This window comes from Idiotropiscis lumnitzeri, chromosome 16 (assembly GCF_059441095.1).
Source record: "Idiotropiscis lumnitzeri isolate Australia: NSW breed Sydney's pygmy pipehorse chromosome 16, RoL_Ilum_1.0, whole genome shotgun sequence".
Taxonomy (NCBI): Eukaryota; Metazoa; Chordata; class Actinopteri; order Syngnathiformes; family Syngnathidae; genus Idiotropiscis; species Idiotropiscis lumnitzeri.
Window position 1 is genome coordinate 5,009,514 of NC_142406.1, and position 15,457 is coordinate 5,024,970.

The window sequence follows — 15,457 nt, forward strand, 5'->3', positions numbered from 1 at the left end:
TACAGCAAGAACTATATATTGCAATATAGCATTTTTCCTAAAAATTGCATAAAATTAATGGCAATTTTCTCTAATCTTTTTACTATTTGTCCATAAAATATGTATTTTGTAAAGAACCGACAATAGATTTATTTAAAAAAATATTTTATAAGTAAGCGGCACTGTGGCCCGACTGGTTTGCACGATGGCCTCACAGTGAGAGACAGCATCGGGCGTGGAATTTGCATGTTCTCCCCGTGCTTGCGTGGGTTTCCTCCGGGTACTCCTGTTTCCTCCCACATTCAAAAAAAAACATGCATAGCAGGCCGATTGAACACTCGAAATTGCCCCTAGGTATGAGTGTGAGCACGGACGGTTGTTCGTCTCTGTGTGCCCTGCGATTGGCTGGCAACAAGTTCAGGGTGTCCCCCGCCAACTGCCCGAAGATAGCTGGGATAGGCTCCAGCACCCCCTGCGACCCTAGTGAGGAGAAGCGGTACTGATAATGGATGGATGGATAAATAAATCAAATTCGACTAGGGCTGTCAAAATTAAAGCGTGAACTCATGAGATTAATTTAAATTTTTTTAATGCCGGTCAATATTTTAACTCAATTAATTCAGTTCTATTTACTTCAAAAATACTGTATTTTCCGGGCCATAGGGCGCTCTTTAAAGTGCCTAATCTTCCCCAAAACAAACAAAGCGCCTTGTAAAGCGACGCGCCCATTATATGGACTGAGCATCACTCTCGACCATCAACCCTTTTACTCATTGGGCTGTTCGGAGTGCATGTTAGCACACCCTGCTGGTCAAAGTCTGAGTCATCTTTGCTTCGAATTGACAGTGACTAATATGTTATGTGACTATGGTGTTTGGGTGATGGTGTAGGAGAAAGCTGGACAAAAGGGCAGCTGTCCACAATGTTGTAGTCTGTCTTATCATTTATGTTATTGCAAGCAAGAAACGTCCCAGGTTTAGACAACAGACTGCAAAAAGCCCAAAGCACAACAGCACGTCTCTCTAAACAGCCATGCACATCTCTCTAAACAGCCATGTGATTGGCTGAGTCTGAGTGGCTCCCAAGAAGCCATTGCTATAATCTTTTTGTGTTATTTTTATTTCTTTTGGGTATATAGATGGCATGAGAGATACATGTTTTGTGTTAATCTTATTTCTTTGTTCATTGTTTGCTTGTATGCTGAGTTTTTTTTTTTGTTTTGATTTGACACCGTGACTCTAAGGAGTGTGGTGACCAGTGAAGTCCCTCCCCTGACGTTGTCTAGTAGACTATTGCCAAGACACCTTTTATTGGTTAGAGTCATTGTTATGGGCAGTGAGTCCTAATAGTTTTGTGACATCTGTCATTGGAATGGGGTGATACCTCTGGCAATGATCCCTTAGAGGATTGAGTCCTGGTGAGCTGGCATCAGCTAGCACAAGCAGCTGAGCTAGCGCGAGCAGCTGAGCTAGCGCCTTGTAGTGCGGCGCGCCTGGTACATGCATTAAATACGGAAATAGCACCCTCAACCAGTGTTGCGCCCTTTGATGCAGCGTGTCTTATGACCGTAAAAATACGGTAATTTGCTTACTTTGCAAAGCCAAATTTACACCACTAGGCCTTTCAAGCCAACATTGCTGGAGTGTGATGCTTATGGGCAGAACTAAATGCACTGTATAAATTTTGAGAATTGTTTCTATGACAAATGCCCGTAAAGCTGACTCTGTTTAAATCGTATTCAAGGATCAAAGAACGGTATTAGCAAAGTCTTTGAATGAAAATATAATACACATTTTGATTAATCGCAATTAATTAGGGAATGTTTTACGATGAATTAGTTTAAAAATGTAATCGCTTCACAGGGCTAAATTACACATAATCTAGGGGCCAGAAAAAAGTCCCTATCAAGATATACGGTTGTACATCTTAATTGCCATCTGTCAGACATGTATGCCTTTAGTTCCTGATTGCAAAACAGCCACAAGAGGGTGACCGATACTGGTATGGTCAGCTGTCAGGAGTTCCGGTACCTTGATATTGATAATCACTGGTAATCACTCATTAACTGATTGATTTACGCTTTTCAGACGCGTGTGTTTACTCTGGAACTGTTGCATGATTTTCTTTCTAACTACTTATGAAATAATTTACCTGTTTATTTGCTTTTAGTAGTCAGTTGCAGTCCGCTGTAACCCGGTTCTAACCAGACTTCTGTTTGTACCTTATACTGGCGTTTTGCAATTCCTACATTCATATTTCACATTAGCATAGCAATTAGCATGAGTTCTCTGTCTTGTTTTGTTCCCTCCTTTTGTGGTACTGTGTGTTTTATGCTTAGCTACTCTTCGTCAACCATTAATGATAACGATACTTGTCAGAAGTGTAGGTCATTCGTCGCCATAGAGATGAGGGTTAATGACAGAGCAGCTTCTCTGTACCGTGTTAAGACATCACCTCAGCCATATCTTGTAGCTGCTGCAGATCAAGTTAATTTAGCGCTCAGGATTCCACCGGCAGCCGGGAAAGCGGCGAGGATGGGTGACTCTTTGACTTGGACGCGATATTCGTAACAAGCTCAGACAAACAGCACTGGCAGGTGACAGCTCTGTGGTTTGAGGCCATTTTACCGCTGAGCCAGGTATCTTGACATCATCATCAAGTGTTATCACTATTTGTCGGTTGAGTCCAAATCTAAGTATACCGCAGATAGAAAATGAATGCTTAGACGTTCAAAATTGCAGGCTACCTTCAACTTGTAAGTCATGTTGACATATTTTTGCTTAGCCATACTGCATTTCATTTTAAGTTAAATTTCTGATTCATCACCATCATCATTATTTGCCTCTCCGGTGTTTGCTTCACAAAAAATACAACGAAAAAGCAAAACAATCAGCTAAACCTTTAGTTAGCTACTTATGAATCCCTACATGTTTTGCAGAACTATTGTAAAATATACAAGTTGTCATGCAATGTCATAACTGATAACTGCACAAGATGTAAATTGGGATATTTTTCATTCGAAGGTTTTTCCTCTGTGTTCCCAACTTTGACTGTTTCTCCTCAAGTTCAGACTTTGTTCAAATATAGTTTTATTTTGCAGAACTTTAACAACTAAGAAAAGTCCAATTTGACTCTGGGTTATTTTAAGATGCCTTGCGCCATTTGCGTCGTTCTGTCACCTCTTTCCACAGTGGAATTAAATTAAATGCAATTCTTACCCCCCCATCTTCTTGCGTGTTTAATTGAAATGGAATAATCTCTGGACTTTGGCTCACTTTATACACTGTGCCTCCGGAAAAAGGCACCAATTACGTTTCCTATATATCTGTGATAAAGGTGAATAATTAGTAGGCGTTATATGTGTGTCGCCTATTTAATTTGAATAGTCAATACTTGATTTTTTGCTGTCCTAAAGAATTGGTTCAGCACATGGAATAAAGATGGTTAACAAAAGACGACAAGGCTTGTGCATCATTGCAAATGTTGCAAAGTCTGTATTTTAAGAGTCTGTTAAGAATGTGACATTTTTGAGAACACATCATGTAAAGCCATAATGTGTTCAGAGTGTATAACTAATAGCAAGTGGCTAGTAATTGACTCCACTAAAGGCGTCTAAAAAGCACTCTGAGATGAGAGCTGTGTAAGAAAACTTTTATTATCTGCCTTAAATGCCACCCCAAGCGGCACCTTTGCCTGTGAGGGGAGAATGATTCTTAAATGCCAACCTTAAGTGCAGATTATTACCTGATCATTCCGCAACAGATGCGGCGGCTGGCTGAGATAGTAGCCAGTCAAATTCAATCTGCTGCAAAGAATTGTATCGCAGGTGATTTTTCAAAGCTTCCTGCCTACACCAACAGCTTTTACTTGAGAGGAAAAAGTCTGACATTAGAAAGATCTTACAATATGTCATGATGTACATGACATTTGTACTCTTTAGTGGGATTCCAAAGAAACACTCTTCAGTAGAGTGTATAGTCATGTACAGGCATTTATCGCTTCCAAATATGCACCTGAAAAGTCAATCATTTGACTCAAGGTCCTTGTTCTACTGCCAAGCTTGGAGTCACAAAGGTGAGAAACAATTTGCAGAGGTGGGCATTTTACAAAATTTTGCCGGTCCGTTATTCAACATCCGTTTAGTTTTTGAAGCCAGACCTACCTGTAATCATTGGTCATTTTATATTGCTACAGTCTGTCAGAAGTCCGTCGTTTCATCAGTCGTAGACTTATTTGCCAGTCTATTTGAACTGGTGGCTCCTTGCTGTGGTTTTAACTCCTAAATCACCCAAAAGTTTGAATTTAAAGTTTAAAATGGTGTACCTTAACCAAAATCCTGTTCCGCATTGTGGCCAAAGGTAAATAAAATCCAATCCAAGTAGCACACTCCAACTACTGTTTATAAATACTGTGCTGTTTCTTCTTTGTCTCGATTCCTGGGGGGATTACAGCTTTTTGGTGCATACTGCCTCTTACTGTACAGGAAGTGCAATGTGCTTCCAATAGTCAATGCCCCGCGATCAAACACACGAGACAGTTTTGAATATAAATAATTTTAAATAAATAATACAAGAAAATCATGAAAATTTAATAGAGAAACACAAACCACTAGGTTTATATGCAAATTAATACACGTACATGAAATATTAGACTCATACAAACATCTTCTGGTTCCGCCTCCTTAGCCAATCACAGCCGGCTTTCACAGTCCCCGCTGATATCCAAACGAAAACAGGAGAACTAACTCTCTTATATAGTAATTGCGGTCCTCACTCCGAAACCCGTCACAAGACAGACGGGGCGTTTTCTGACAGCAGTCAGCAAAATGGCCAGTGACGGACTGTGAGGTTCTTTGGTACTTGACCCAGTTAGGGATGACTACACTGACGGATGAAAACCCACTTTCGTCCATGCTAAATCCGTCTTTTTATTTAATAGGTTCAAATGAGTTGAACCTATTTTTCAATAGGTTTGATCAAATGCCTGACCCCGCTCAGGCTCCCCTGCTGCAGCCCCCACCAACCCCTCCTGCCACTGCGAACGAGACCCTCTCTCCCCCTCTCTCTCCCCTCTCTCTCTCCACAGGCTCCAGTTCCCAGCCTCATCAGACAACCACCACTTCCTCCTGCTCAGCCTTGTTCCTCACAACATCTCAGGTGAAGAACCAGCTGAGGAAGATGAAGGCGAGGAAGGCAGCAGGCCCAGATGGGATTAGCTCCCAGCTCCTCAAATCCTGCGCAGACCAGCTGTGTGGAATCGTCCAGCACATGTTCAACCTTAACCATGAAGCTGGGCAGAGTCCCCGAGCTGTGGAAAACATCCTGCCTTGTTCCGGTTCCAAAGACACCCCATCCGAAGGAGCTCAACAACTTCAGACCAGTGGCGCTGACGTCTCATCTGATGAAGACCCTGGAGAGACTGGTCCTCGTCCATCTGCGCCCCCTGGTCAGCTCCTCAATGGACCCACTCCAGTTCGCATACCATCCTGGCATCAGTGTGGATGATGCCATCATCTACCTGCTCCACACTTCACTCTCCCACCTGGAGAAGGCGGGGGGCACGGTGAGGATCATGTTCTTTGATTTCTCAAGTGCTTTCAACACCATCCAGCCCGCCTTATTGGGAGACAAGCTGGAGCAGGCGGGAGTGGCCCACCACCTCATCACATGGATCCACGACTACCTTACAAACCGGCCACAGTACGTGAGGACACAGTGTCTGACGTGCTCCTCTGCAGCACGAGAGCGCCGCAGGGAATTGTTCTGGCTCCCTTCCTGTTCACCCTCTACACCTCGGACTACAAATACAATTCCACAACCTGTCACCTGCAGAAGTTCTCTGATGACTCTGCGATTGTCGGCCTCATCACTGACGGAGACGATCGGGAGTACAGAGGGGTTACGCAGGGGTTCGTGGACTGGTGTCAGCAGAACCACCTCCAAATCAATGCTGGAAAATCCAAAGAGCTGGTGGTGGATTTCCGCAAGCGTCGGCACTCTCCACCTGCACCAGTGAATATCCAGGGAACAGACATTGAGAGGGTCTCAGCTTACAAGTACCTGGGTGTTCATCTGAACAATAAACTGGACTGGAGCGACAACACAGACGCTCTCTATAGGAAGGGTCAGAGCAGACTCTTCCTACTCAGGAGGCTGAGGTCCTTTGGCGTTCGGGGAACACTCCTCAGGAACTTCTATGACTCGGTGGTTTCATCAGTCATCTTCTATGGAGTGGTCTCCTGGGCAGGAGGCATCTCGGGCCGGGACAAAAAGAGACTGGACAAACTAGTGAGGAGGTCCAGCTCTGTCCTGGACTGCTCCCTGGACTCTGTGGACTCAGTGGGGGGCAGGAGGATGACGGCAAAACTGTCATCAATGCTGGACAACCCAGCCCACCCACTCAATGACATTCTGAGGACACTCCACAGCTCCTTCAGTGATAGACTGTTACACCCTCGCTTTACCAAAGAGAGATTTCGCCGCTCCTTCCTGCCGACTGCTGTCAGACTTTTTAACAAGAACATTGGGTCAGGCCTACAAACAGGAGGGCATTAGTGCAATTGTGCAGTCCTAGGATGCAATACACACTACTACTGTACTTTCAGCCAATGGTGTACTTAAATATTGACCAATGATGCATTTTGTTTACCATTACAGTATTCTTATAACAGTACTTCTATCACTGCAGCATTTCTACCATTGCAGGACGTTCACTATTACAGTACTTTTACGATTACAGTACTTTTACCATTGCAGTATATTTTATCATTGCAATATTTTTATGATTGCAGTATTTTCAATCATTCAGTAGTTTTTATCATTACAGCGTTTCCCCCTCTGTATAATGGACAGGCATGAGGAGTGTTTCCTTACACTTACATACGTTTATACTGTGTATATTTGCATGCTTTTTATGAATGTCTGCTGCTAATGTTATACATTAACGGCTACATTACGCCGCCGACTCTGTGTGATCTATATCTTTGCTGCTGTAACACCTCATTTCCCCATTGTGGGACTAATAAAGGACATCTTATCTTATCTTATCTTAGTGCCTAACGTCAGCAAAACGGGGGTCAGTCAGTGACGGACTGACAGACCAGTCAGTTAGTCTGACGGAATACCCACCTCTGACAATTAGTGAGATTACAATTTTGAAATGATTTAGTCACTCAGGACCATGGTATGCCGATTCTCCCAAATATTCAATGGGTTTATGAAAATAGCAGCTATGCTGGAACCCCACTAAAAAAAAAACTGCCAGTGATGGGACTGTTAAATCTTTTTAAACTTTTAAAACCTGTATATTTAAACTACCAAAAGGCTGTTTTTTACAGAGTAATAATAATAATAATAAAATGAAAACCAAGCTCTTATGGGGTTTTTTTTAATTACTGTAAAATACATCATGTAAAACGTAATCACTCAAGTACATTGTCTTGAATGACACTTACACGCTCTTCTTTCAAGAAGAGACCAGCCCATAAATCCGGCCTAATATTTCTGGTTAGATTTCTTGCAGTCTTTTCCAAAAAACTATTTCTGATGTTTGTTTAATTTATTCTTTAATCAGACGACCTTGTATAAACCAAAAAAAAATGAGCACTCACATAAACTTGCGTTCAAGTTTTTTTCGCAGTAGCCCCTGTGATCTCGTCTCAACAAAACACAAATGTGTCTGTTGTCGTTCATGTCAAAAGAAAAGGATCGGGGGAGGGCTGACTTGTTGATGCTCCTTTTGTTTCCTGCAAAAGGTCAGAGTAAATTGAAATGTCTGCCAGGTGTTGATTGATAACAAAATATAGTTTTGATGATAATCTGTCCCCGGTGCTTGTCTTGTATTGTTGAGGTGTAGGGCATTTGCTAATAAAGTGAAGCTGTTGATTTACACTAGCCAGAACATTCAGGAATTTGTGCGCACGTGTTTCTGTTGTGCATGGAGGCAATAAAAGCTTTAATCAGAAAGGCTTGAGTTCATTATAGACACAGTGTTTCTCTCTGCCTGCTTCGCTAAGATAAACCTCACTCTGACCAAGTCCTCATGCCTTCTCTGTCGCCCCTGGCCCTTGCTGAATTGATTTCAGTAATAAAGTCACAATCTTGCCGCAATATACGAATGGCCTTTAATTCATGCCGGTTACAGTGCCAAGGGCGTGCTTGTTTAAGGCTTTATTTACACTCTTGCGGCGCTGCCTTGCATGCTGGGCGCCATGGTGAATCACACCAGAAGACGGGGATAAAAGGTTTGAAATGCCAAAAGCTCTTCAAGTTGTCTCGGCAGCATTTAAAGTGTTCAACTGTGAACTTGTGTGGGATGCACTACTTGTTATCATGAAAAGTGTTGCTGTTGAAATGCGGGTACTTGGAAAATTCCATCCTTCACAGCCATAGACGCACTTTAACTCAGCAAACACTTTCTGTTTGAAGTTCCGTTATGATCTTTTAAGCGTTGAACTCTCTTTTACATGTAGCACAGATGTTTTAATTTTTCACTGCAATGTAATCGTTTAGACCCCATTGCTCCACCTACCCGTACTCAATCACGACTTCAACGCTGGGGTGGGGGTGGGGGGGGTGCTGGTTTGGGGGTAGTACAGTCTAGTTCCTCCTAAAGTCGATGACGATCTTTTTCTTTTTTGCAGCTGTTGGCCAAGGGATTTGTCCCATGTAGTTTGAGCCACTTTGATACAAAAGCAACAAGCAAGTAACAGGAGAGGAAGCTGCTCAAAGTTGAAAAGGGGGCAAATGGAACTTTTTTTTTCATTATGGAAACAGTATGTGGTCAAAATGCTAATTTGTGCTCATTCAATACAAATGTATAGCTCCGAACTGAACAGTTGGGTAAGCAAATCGAGAGCTCCTTTTATGAAAACGGTAAGGTAAAGGCTGACACTAAAGACAATGAACGGGGATATTGTAGTCAGATTGAATTTTCTTACAGGCTTGGAATAAGCTACAAAGACATTATCAAAAGCTTTACAATACACTGCAATGAGAACTGAATACTAAATAACACTTGCCATTTGCTTACCCAGATGTCAAAATTGCTTATGAGAATTTAACCCACAAATTATGATGCTGTCCAGCCACAGATTAAATTTAAAAAAGTGGACAACACACCTGGCAACTAATAGAGAGTTATTTGAGGACATAAAATAGTTTTTTTTTTCTCATGTCATATGCTTGAAAATCCTTGTTTTTTAACCTAATACTCTTGACTTTTGCGGTCTGGACGGCATAATAACCCCATCAATGGTGGTGTCTTTTAGACATGACCAAAGTTTACGCACAGTTTAATGTGAATTTAAAGACAAACAAGAGCAGTGAAACGAGCCCTCTGGGACAACAGAACACGGTCAAGGGTGTCCCGCCACATCGCTGATGATGAAGGAAAAATCAATGGCTAGAAGTCACTTCAATCACTTTAACTAGACGATCCGGACACCCACGCGCCTCTCAGGAGCCAATTTGTGGAGTAAACAGTAGTGTGTGATTACTGTTTGTGTCCCAGCCGCCTGACGGTCCATTTCTTTGGGCCTTGCTCATGTCTAATAACCCTCTTAACAGAAGTGTGCATACGGCCAATTGTTGATCTCTACAGTATTTTAAGCAACCCCTGAACAGGGTCAAAATTATTGTGGAGCACCACTACATGGTTTCCTTAAAAATAATAAGGCCAGATGCAGACAACAATGCTTTAGTTGAATGAAAATGTATATACAACATGGTTGCCGCACCCAATGTGGAAAAAAGTGCTCTGGTCAGATGAAACCAAAATTGAACTTTTTGGGCAAAATGTTCAGTTTAGCGTCAAAGTAACACTACACATGACCCTGAACATACTGAACATCCCCATTGTCAAACTTGGTGGTGGCAGTATGATGGTCTGTAGCTGCTTTTATTAAGTGGAGGACAAAGAAGATGGTTAGAATTGATGGGAAAATGGATGGAGCCAAATATAGGCACATTTGAATAGAAAACCTATGGGAGTCTGCAAAAGACCAGAGAATGGGACGGAGGTTTACCTACCAGCAAAACAATGACGCTAAACATAAAGCAGAATCTATGGTGGAATGGTTCAAAACGAAACATATTGAGGTCTTAAAATGGAAAATTCAAAGTCCCGACCCGAATCCAATTGAGAATCTGTGGAGAGATCTGAAAACGGCTGTTCACAAACACTCCATGTAGCCTCACTGAGCTGGAGCTGTTTTGCAAGGAAGAAGAAGAAAGGGATATATATATATATATATATATATATATATATATATATATATATACATATTCGGGTTGTCAAACGATTAACTATTTTAATCGAGCTAATCTCAGTTTAAAAATTAATTCATCAGAATTAATTGCAATTTGATCTCTCTCCAAGTATGTCATATATATATATATATATATATATATATATATATATATATATATATATATATATATACAAACAAATGCTTTGTATTGAGATGGTAATTTAAATAGCTGCGGTGGAACTGGAATTCCTTCTCACCATGAATGCAAATCACTACGTGCGTATTTATTGTTCTATCTGTATTATATTTTTATTTGAATTCCCCACCCAGAGGGCCAACCTGTATTTCTTTCATGTTTACATTTCCACATTCATGTGTCCATTAGGGCTGAACGATTTTAGGGGAAAATTGAATTGCGATTTTTCTGACAGATATTGCAATTTCGATTTTATTTGCTTTTTTTTATGTGCAATGTACAGTGATATTTACAAAGGTGAAAATCTATTATTGCAAAAATGCAAGGACAGGAAAGATGTTTTGATGTTTTACAAGTTGTTAAAAATGGTTCAAGTAAGGCAAGATGGACTGTAATGCATGCCATCAACTAAAATCTTGTACTTGTGTAATTCTGCACATGAGAATGCATTTTTTTAAACCCCAAAATGTTTTACATTTTGTACTATTCTACATGTTCTGGTAGATAAATGGCATATCATATGTCAATAAAATAATTGACCCTTAAAGCTAATTTGATTGAAATATAAAATTTTTAGACCTATTATGGCTTAATTTTTGCTTTGCACAATAACATCAACAAGGTCATTTGGATAAAATGCAACAGTGGATTCTACTCAAGATAAGCAGTCTTAAGACAAACTAAGTATCAAACACTTTTGCATTTAATTAACTGATGTTTCGTACCTGAGCGAGCTGAGCTTGTTGGGTGGCTGAGCGCGCGCCGCTCACAGTTTCTGAACACAGTTGTTTACTATCCGCTTATCCGTCTCGACCTTAACTAACTGAACGGCATATTTGAATAATGATATGAGTTTTCAAACAGAACGTTGTTTGTTTATTAACGTGGACGAGACTGGCAGGTACAACGAGGGTCGATGCTGGGTTGATGTGCCGCCATTCAGCTCACAGGATAAACCGTGCTGTCATTGGTCGATTTTGATTTTCTGTCCGCCTGTATAAAACCTCTGAGTCAATTCATCACTTCGAAGCAAAGCTTAATTCCGCAATATGGCTGTATTTTTTCTTTTTCTTTTTGGGTGAATATTTTGAAAAAACCCAGGAAACACTGAACCTGCGAAAAATTAAGCCGAGAGGGATTACTGCATACCCAAACACACATGCACGACAGAGGCCTATGGTGAATTTTTGACCTGGGTCTTCAGTGGGTATATGACTAACCTAATCCACTTCTTAATAATACCATCGCGTCATAAAATAATGTACAAAAAAGCTATATAACTATGTGTGGCATTAAAGAAGAGATGGAGTCATTTTACGGATTTGAGGATGAATCACCTCCAAACAACCCCAAACCTCTATAGTCCAATGTAACAGTTCACAATGAATATTTATCAATAAGAAAAAATATGGGCTTAAGTACACCGCGCTCACCAAAGATGCTGACACAAACTAATTAAATTTGAACACAGATGCTGACGCAAAGGAATTAAATTTGAAAATTCGGAGGCCTATATGCTCAATAAAGTCCCTAATCTTAATAAACTACAGGCCGTGTCATATGCTGAGATTCCTTTACAGTGTAAATTTATTGAAGTAGATGTGCTGTTTTGTGGTACTGCGAGTCCAAACAGCGTTAAAACTGGTCTTTGTTGCCACCTAGGGTTCATTCTGATTCAGTCTCTCTGTGCATCACATGACAGCAGATAGAGGCTGTGTCTGACCAATAAAAACCTCAACACAAATGAACAGCGTGGCGTTTCAAATTCATATAAAATCTATGTTGCTACCAGAAGGTTTGCCACACCCTCACTCAGAGCCCTCACTGCATCCCCCTCTGCTCCTCTTTCCTACAACCACTTCCTCTCCCCTCTCTTCTCTCTCCAGAGGGGATTGATGGCGTTCTCGCACAATGCATAGATATTGTCTGCTTCTGGATTGTCACTGAAGACATAGTGAGCTGTGCAGCAGCAAACTTTCTTGCTTTTTAATGATTCCTTCCACATGAATTAATTTTAAAATGTTAATACAAATTATAGTAGCATTGTCTTTTTCCTGGACTTGTTTTTTTTTCGAGACCTACAAAGTACTACCTCAAAATTTTGGCCGTCCTGTATTTCATTACCTCAGATGAAATGTATTCTTCCAATGCTCTGTCACTTAACTCCTGCCTTTTTTTAGATATTTTAAGCAAATATTTATCCAGGCTAATTATGAAGTCCCTACAAAGAAGAAAAAAGGCTAGTGTGTGTTATGGAAATACGTGTTCCTGGTATGTCGCCATCTTCCCTCCATTAGCAAATTTAAATTGAATACACAACATGATCTTTCAAAAAAAAGTAAGAAAATTATTTTCTTTGGCGTGTACAACTTATCAAATCTTAAATCCCATGAAAAAATGAATGGGGCCAAGAAGTTCTGCAGTCTGTGATTCGGTGGGGTCTGGCGTGCAATGACTTAACTTTACCAAAAAGGTATACGGTTATAAAAAAAAAGAAAATGCAAAAGCATGTGCAATATTATTATACAAACAATTAATCACTACTTAAATCAATTTACGAATGGATAGGAAATGAAATAAATAGCTACATTAATAAACTCAATTATTCAATTAAAAGCTGTCTCAGATAGGGAAAAAAAATTAATTACTGTTGCTCTGATAAATGGATGAGTTACATCCCCCAAACAACCTGACAGATGAGTCAGCTCACATTTGCATTTTGGTGGCGACATGCTATTAATTTTTGCCATCCCGCTGATACTTTGAATTTCTTTCTTTCATGCCAGTCTGTGTTGACGTGTCCACAAACCTAACTATAAAAGGTGTATGGTGCCACGGTAGATATGTCATGAATCCAACAGCGATTTGGCGTATTTGCTCAACTTGTGCACCAAGTACAAAAGTATTCATCCTCATTTGTTCGTAAATTAGACCCATTGAAGTGTTTACTAACTTCATTCCTTTTTTCTTTATTGCCAAAAACAATTACCTTAGTTTAGAGAGCCGCTTGTTGTTAAAACGTACATGGAAAACGTTCACAAGTGACAGTAATGTAGTATTTCCCACTTTAAATGAGAATTTTTAAGTAGGAGAGCCTTTTTCACTGGAAAAAAAAATCTGAGATCTCGTTATTTTTTTAATTTTTTTGCTTCAAAGCTTTTGTTGTTGCAGAGGGAATTTTTCATATATATTCTTATCTTAAGATACTGCGATGGGCATTAAAATTATAAAACAAAATAAAAAAGGGCAAATTCACATATTTTGTCCTTATTTCCCCATGTTTCACGTGACATGCAATTTTTTCGGAAAACACAAAAAGCTAAAAAAATTCCATGGGGATTATTGTACAAGGTTCCAGTGGCAATTATGGTAAGTTCCATCCATCCATCTTCTGTACCGCTTCTCCTCACTAGGAATGCGGGGGTTGCTGGAGCCTATCCCAGCTATCTTCGGGCAGGAGGCGGGGGACACCCTGAACTGGTTGCCAGCCAATTGCAGGGCCCACAGAGACGAACAACCATCCGCACACACACTCACACCTAGGGGAAATTTAGAATGTTCGATCGGCCTGCCATGCATGTTTATGGAATGTGGGAGGAAACCGGAGTACCCGGAGGAAACCCACGCAGGCACGGGGAGAACATGCAAACTCCACACAGGATGGCCGCAGCCGGGATTGAACCCACGCCTGATGCTGTCTCTCACTGTGAGGCCACCGTGCGGCCCAGTATGGAAAGTTTTCGCATTGAAATAGTTAAATAGCAGAGCTGGGCATTTGAAGCCGTTTTTGCCAGTCAGTCCAAAAAACAGAGGTGGTTTTTACATCCTGCACCTGGATTCTACATCTCTGCCAAATACACAAAGGAAAACCTGGTATGGCAACCATGGCAAAAGTCACAATATTAAATGCAGATTAAGATTCAATTATAGATTCAAATATGTCCCCATTTGCCGCATCATTAATTTACAAAAATTGCAGTCCTGCCTCCTTTCATCCATTTGTCAGTGTAGTCCCGATGTAGTCTCACTGTCCTGACATCCGATAGAGACGAACTGTCGGTTTCCGCTGGACCTCCTTCATGCATAAGATGCTTCACTCGCAGTAAAAACCTTACATTCTCATCAGAGTGCCTGGCGTACCCATTTAATTTTCCAACGATTACACAATCCACATAATAACAGCCAGAAGAGAGGGCTTTGGTCTGCTCTTCTTGTATGCACTTTCACCCCACCTTGCCTCCTTCGAAACGCCGTGGAAATCCCAAATGAAAAATTTCCAGTGGACCGCTGACAGCCCTCATAGGAACCTTATCTATAAAGCAACTATGTACATATAGAAAACAATTAAAAACATTGTCGTGAAGCGGAGCTGCTATGATGAGAAGTTGTTTTCACAGAGACCAACCAGAATTATTAAGAGTCAAACACAAAACAATAATTTGCATGTATGATAAAAGTCTTTAATGATGCTTACGTGTCATGTATTTCCAGGAGGAAGAAGGGGAGCGGCTGGAGGACGAGTGCTCTGTAAAAGAGGAGATATCCGAGCAAGAAATCCCCAACTGAAGATAAACCGAAGAGCACAAGACCATTGAATGAATTCCCATTTGAATCATTTGCTAGCAACCAAGCACAGCATATTTTAACTATCCCACCAAAGTTTCAAGACCTTAAACAGTATTAGTAAACAATATTAGTATCACCCAGAAGAGTTTCTAATTTAGATATACAAACGTCTTTATATAACAGTACATGAAGGCTTCTTCATCTTAGATTACTCTGAGGATGGAAGTGCCAGAAGTCTCATGAACATCTTATGTGTATGTAATGCACTCTATTTTCATATGCGAGGGGGGTCCTTTGCCACACCAAACAGGCAACCGTATATCTTAATTGACAAATTGTTCCATATAGTGAATGACCTTTCTCCCCCACGTCCAAACGTCAACCAAAAAGCCCTCTTTCTCGGCACTTCACATTCCTCTGGATATTGTTTTCCCCTGTAAGTCTCTGTAACGTGAAAACATTTGTCT

At 40.8% G+C, this 15,457-nt stretch overlaps 1 protein-coding gene across 2 annotated transcripts in view; it reads left to right on the top strand.

The window, feature by feature from the left end:
* LOC148321040 (PHD finger protein 14-like) overlaps positions 1-15,106 on the top strand; it is an 87,161-nt gene extending 72,055 nt beyond the window's left edge. For both annotated transcript variants that reach the window (XM_088319087.1, XM_088319088.1), the window contains exon 18: positions 14,916-15,106. In XM_088319087.1, coding sequence (XP_088175213.1) covers positions 14,916-14,990 — 75 coding nt within the window. In that variant the 3' untranslated portion in view covers positions 14,991-15,106. The remainder of the gene's footprint in view (positions 1-14,915) is intronic.
* The last annotated feature ends 351 nt before the right edge of the window (positions 15,107-15,457 follow it).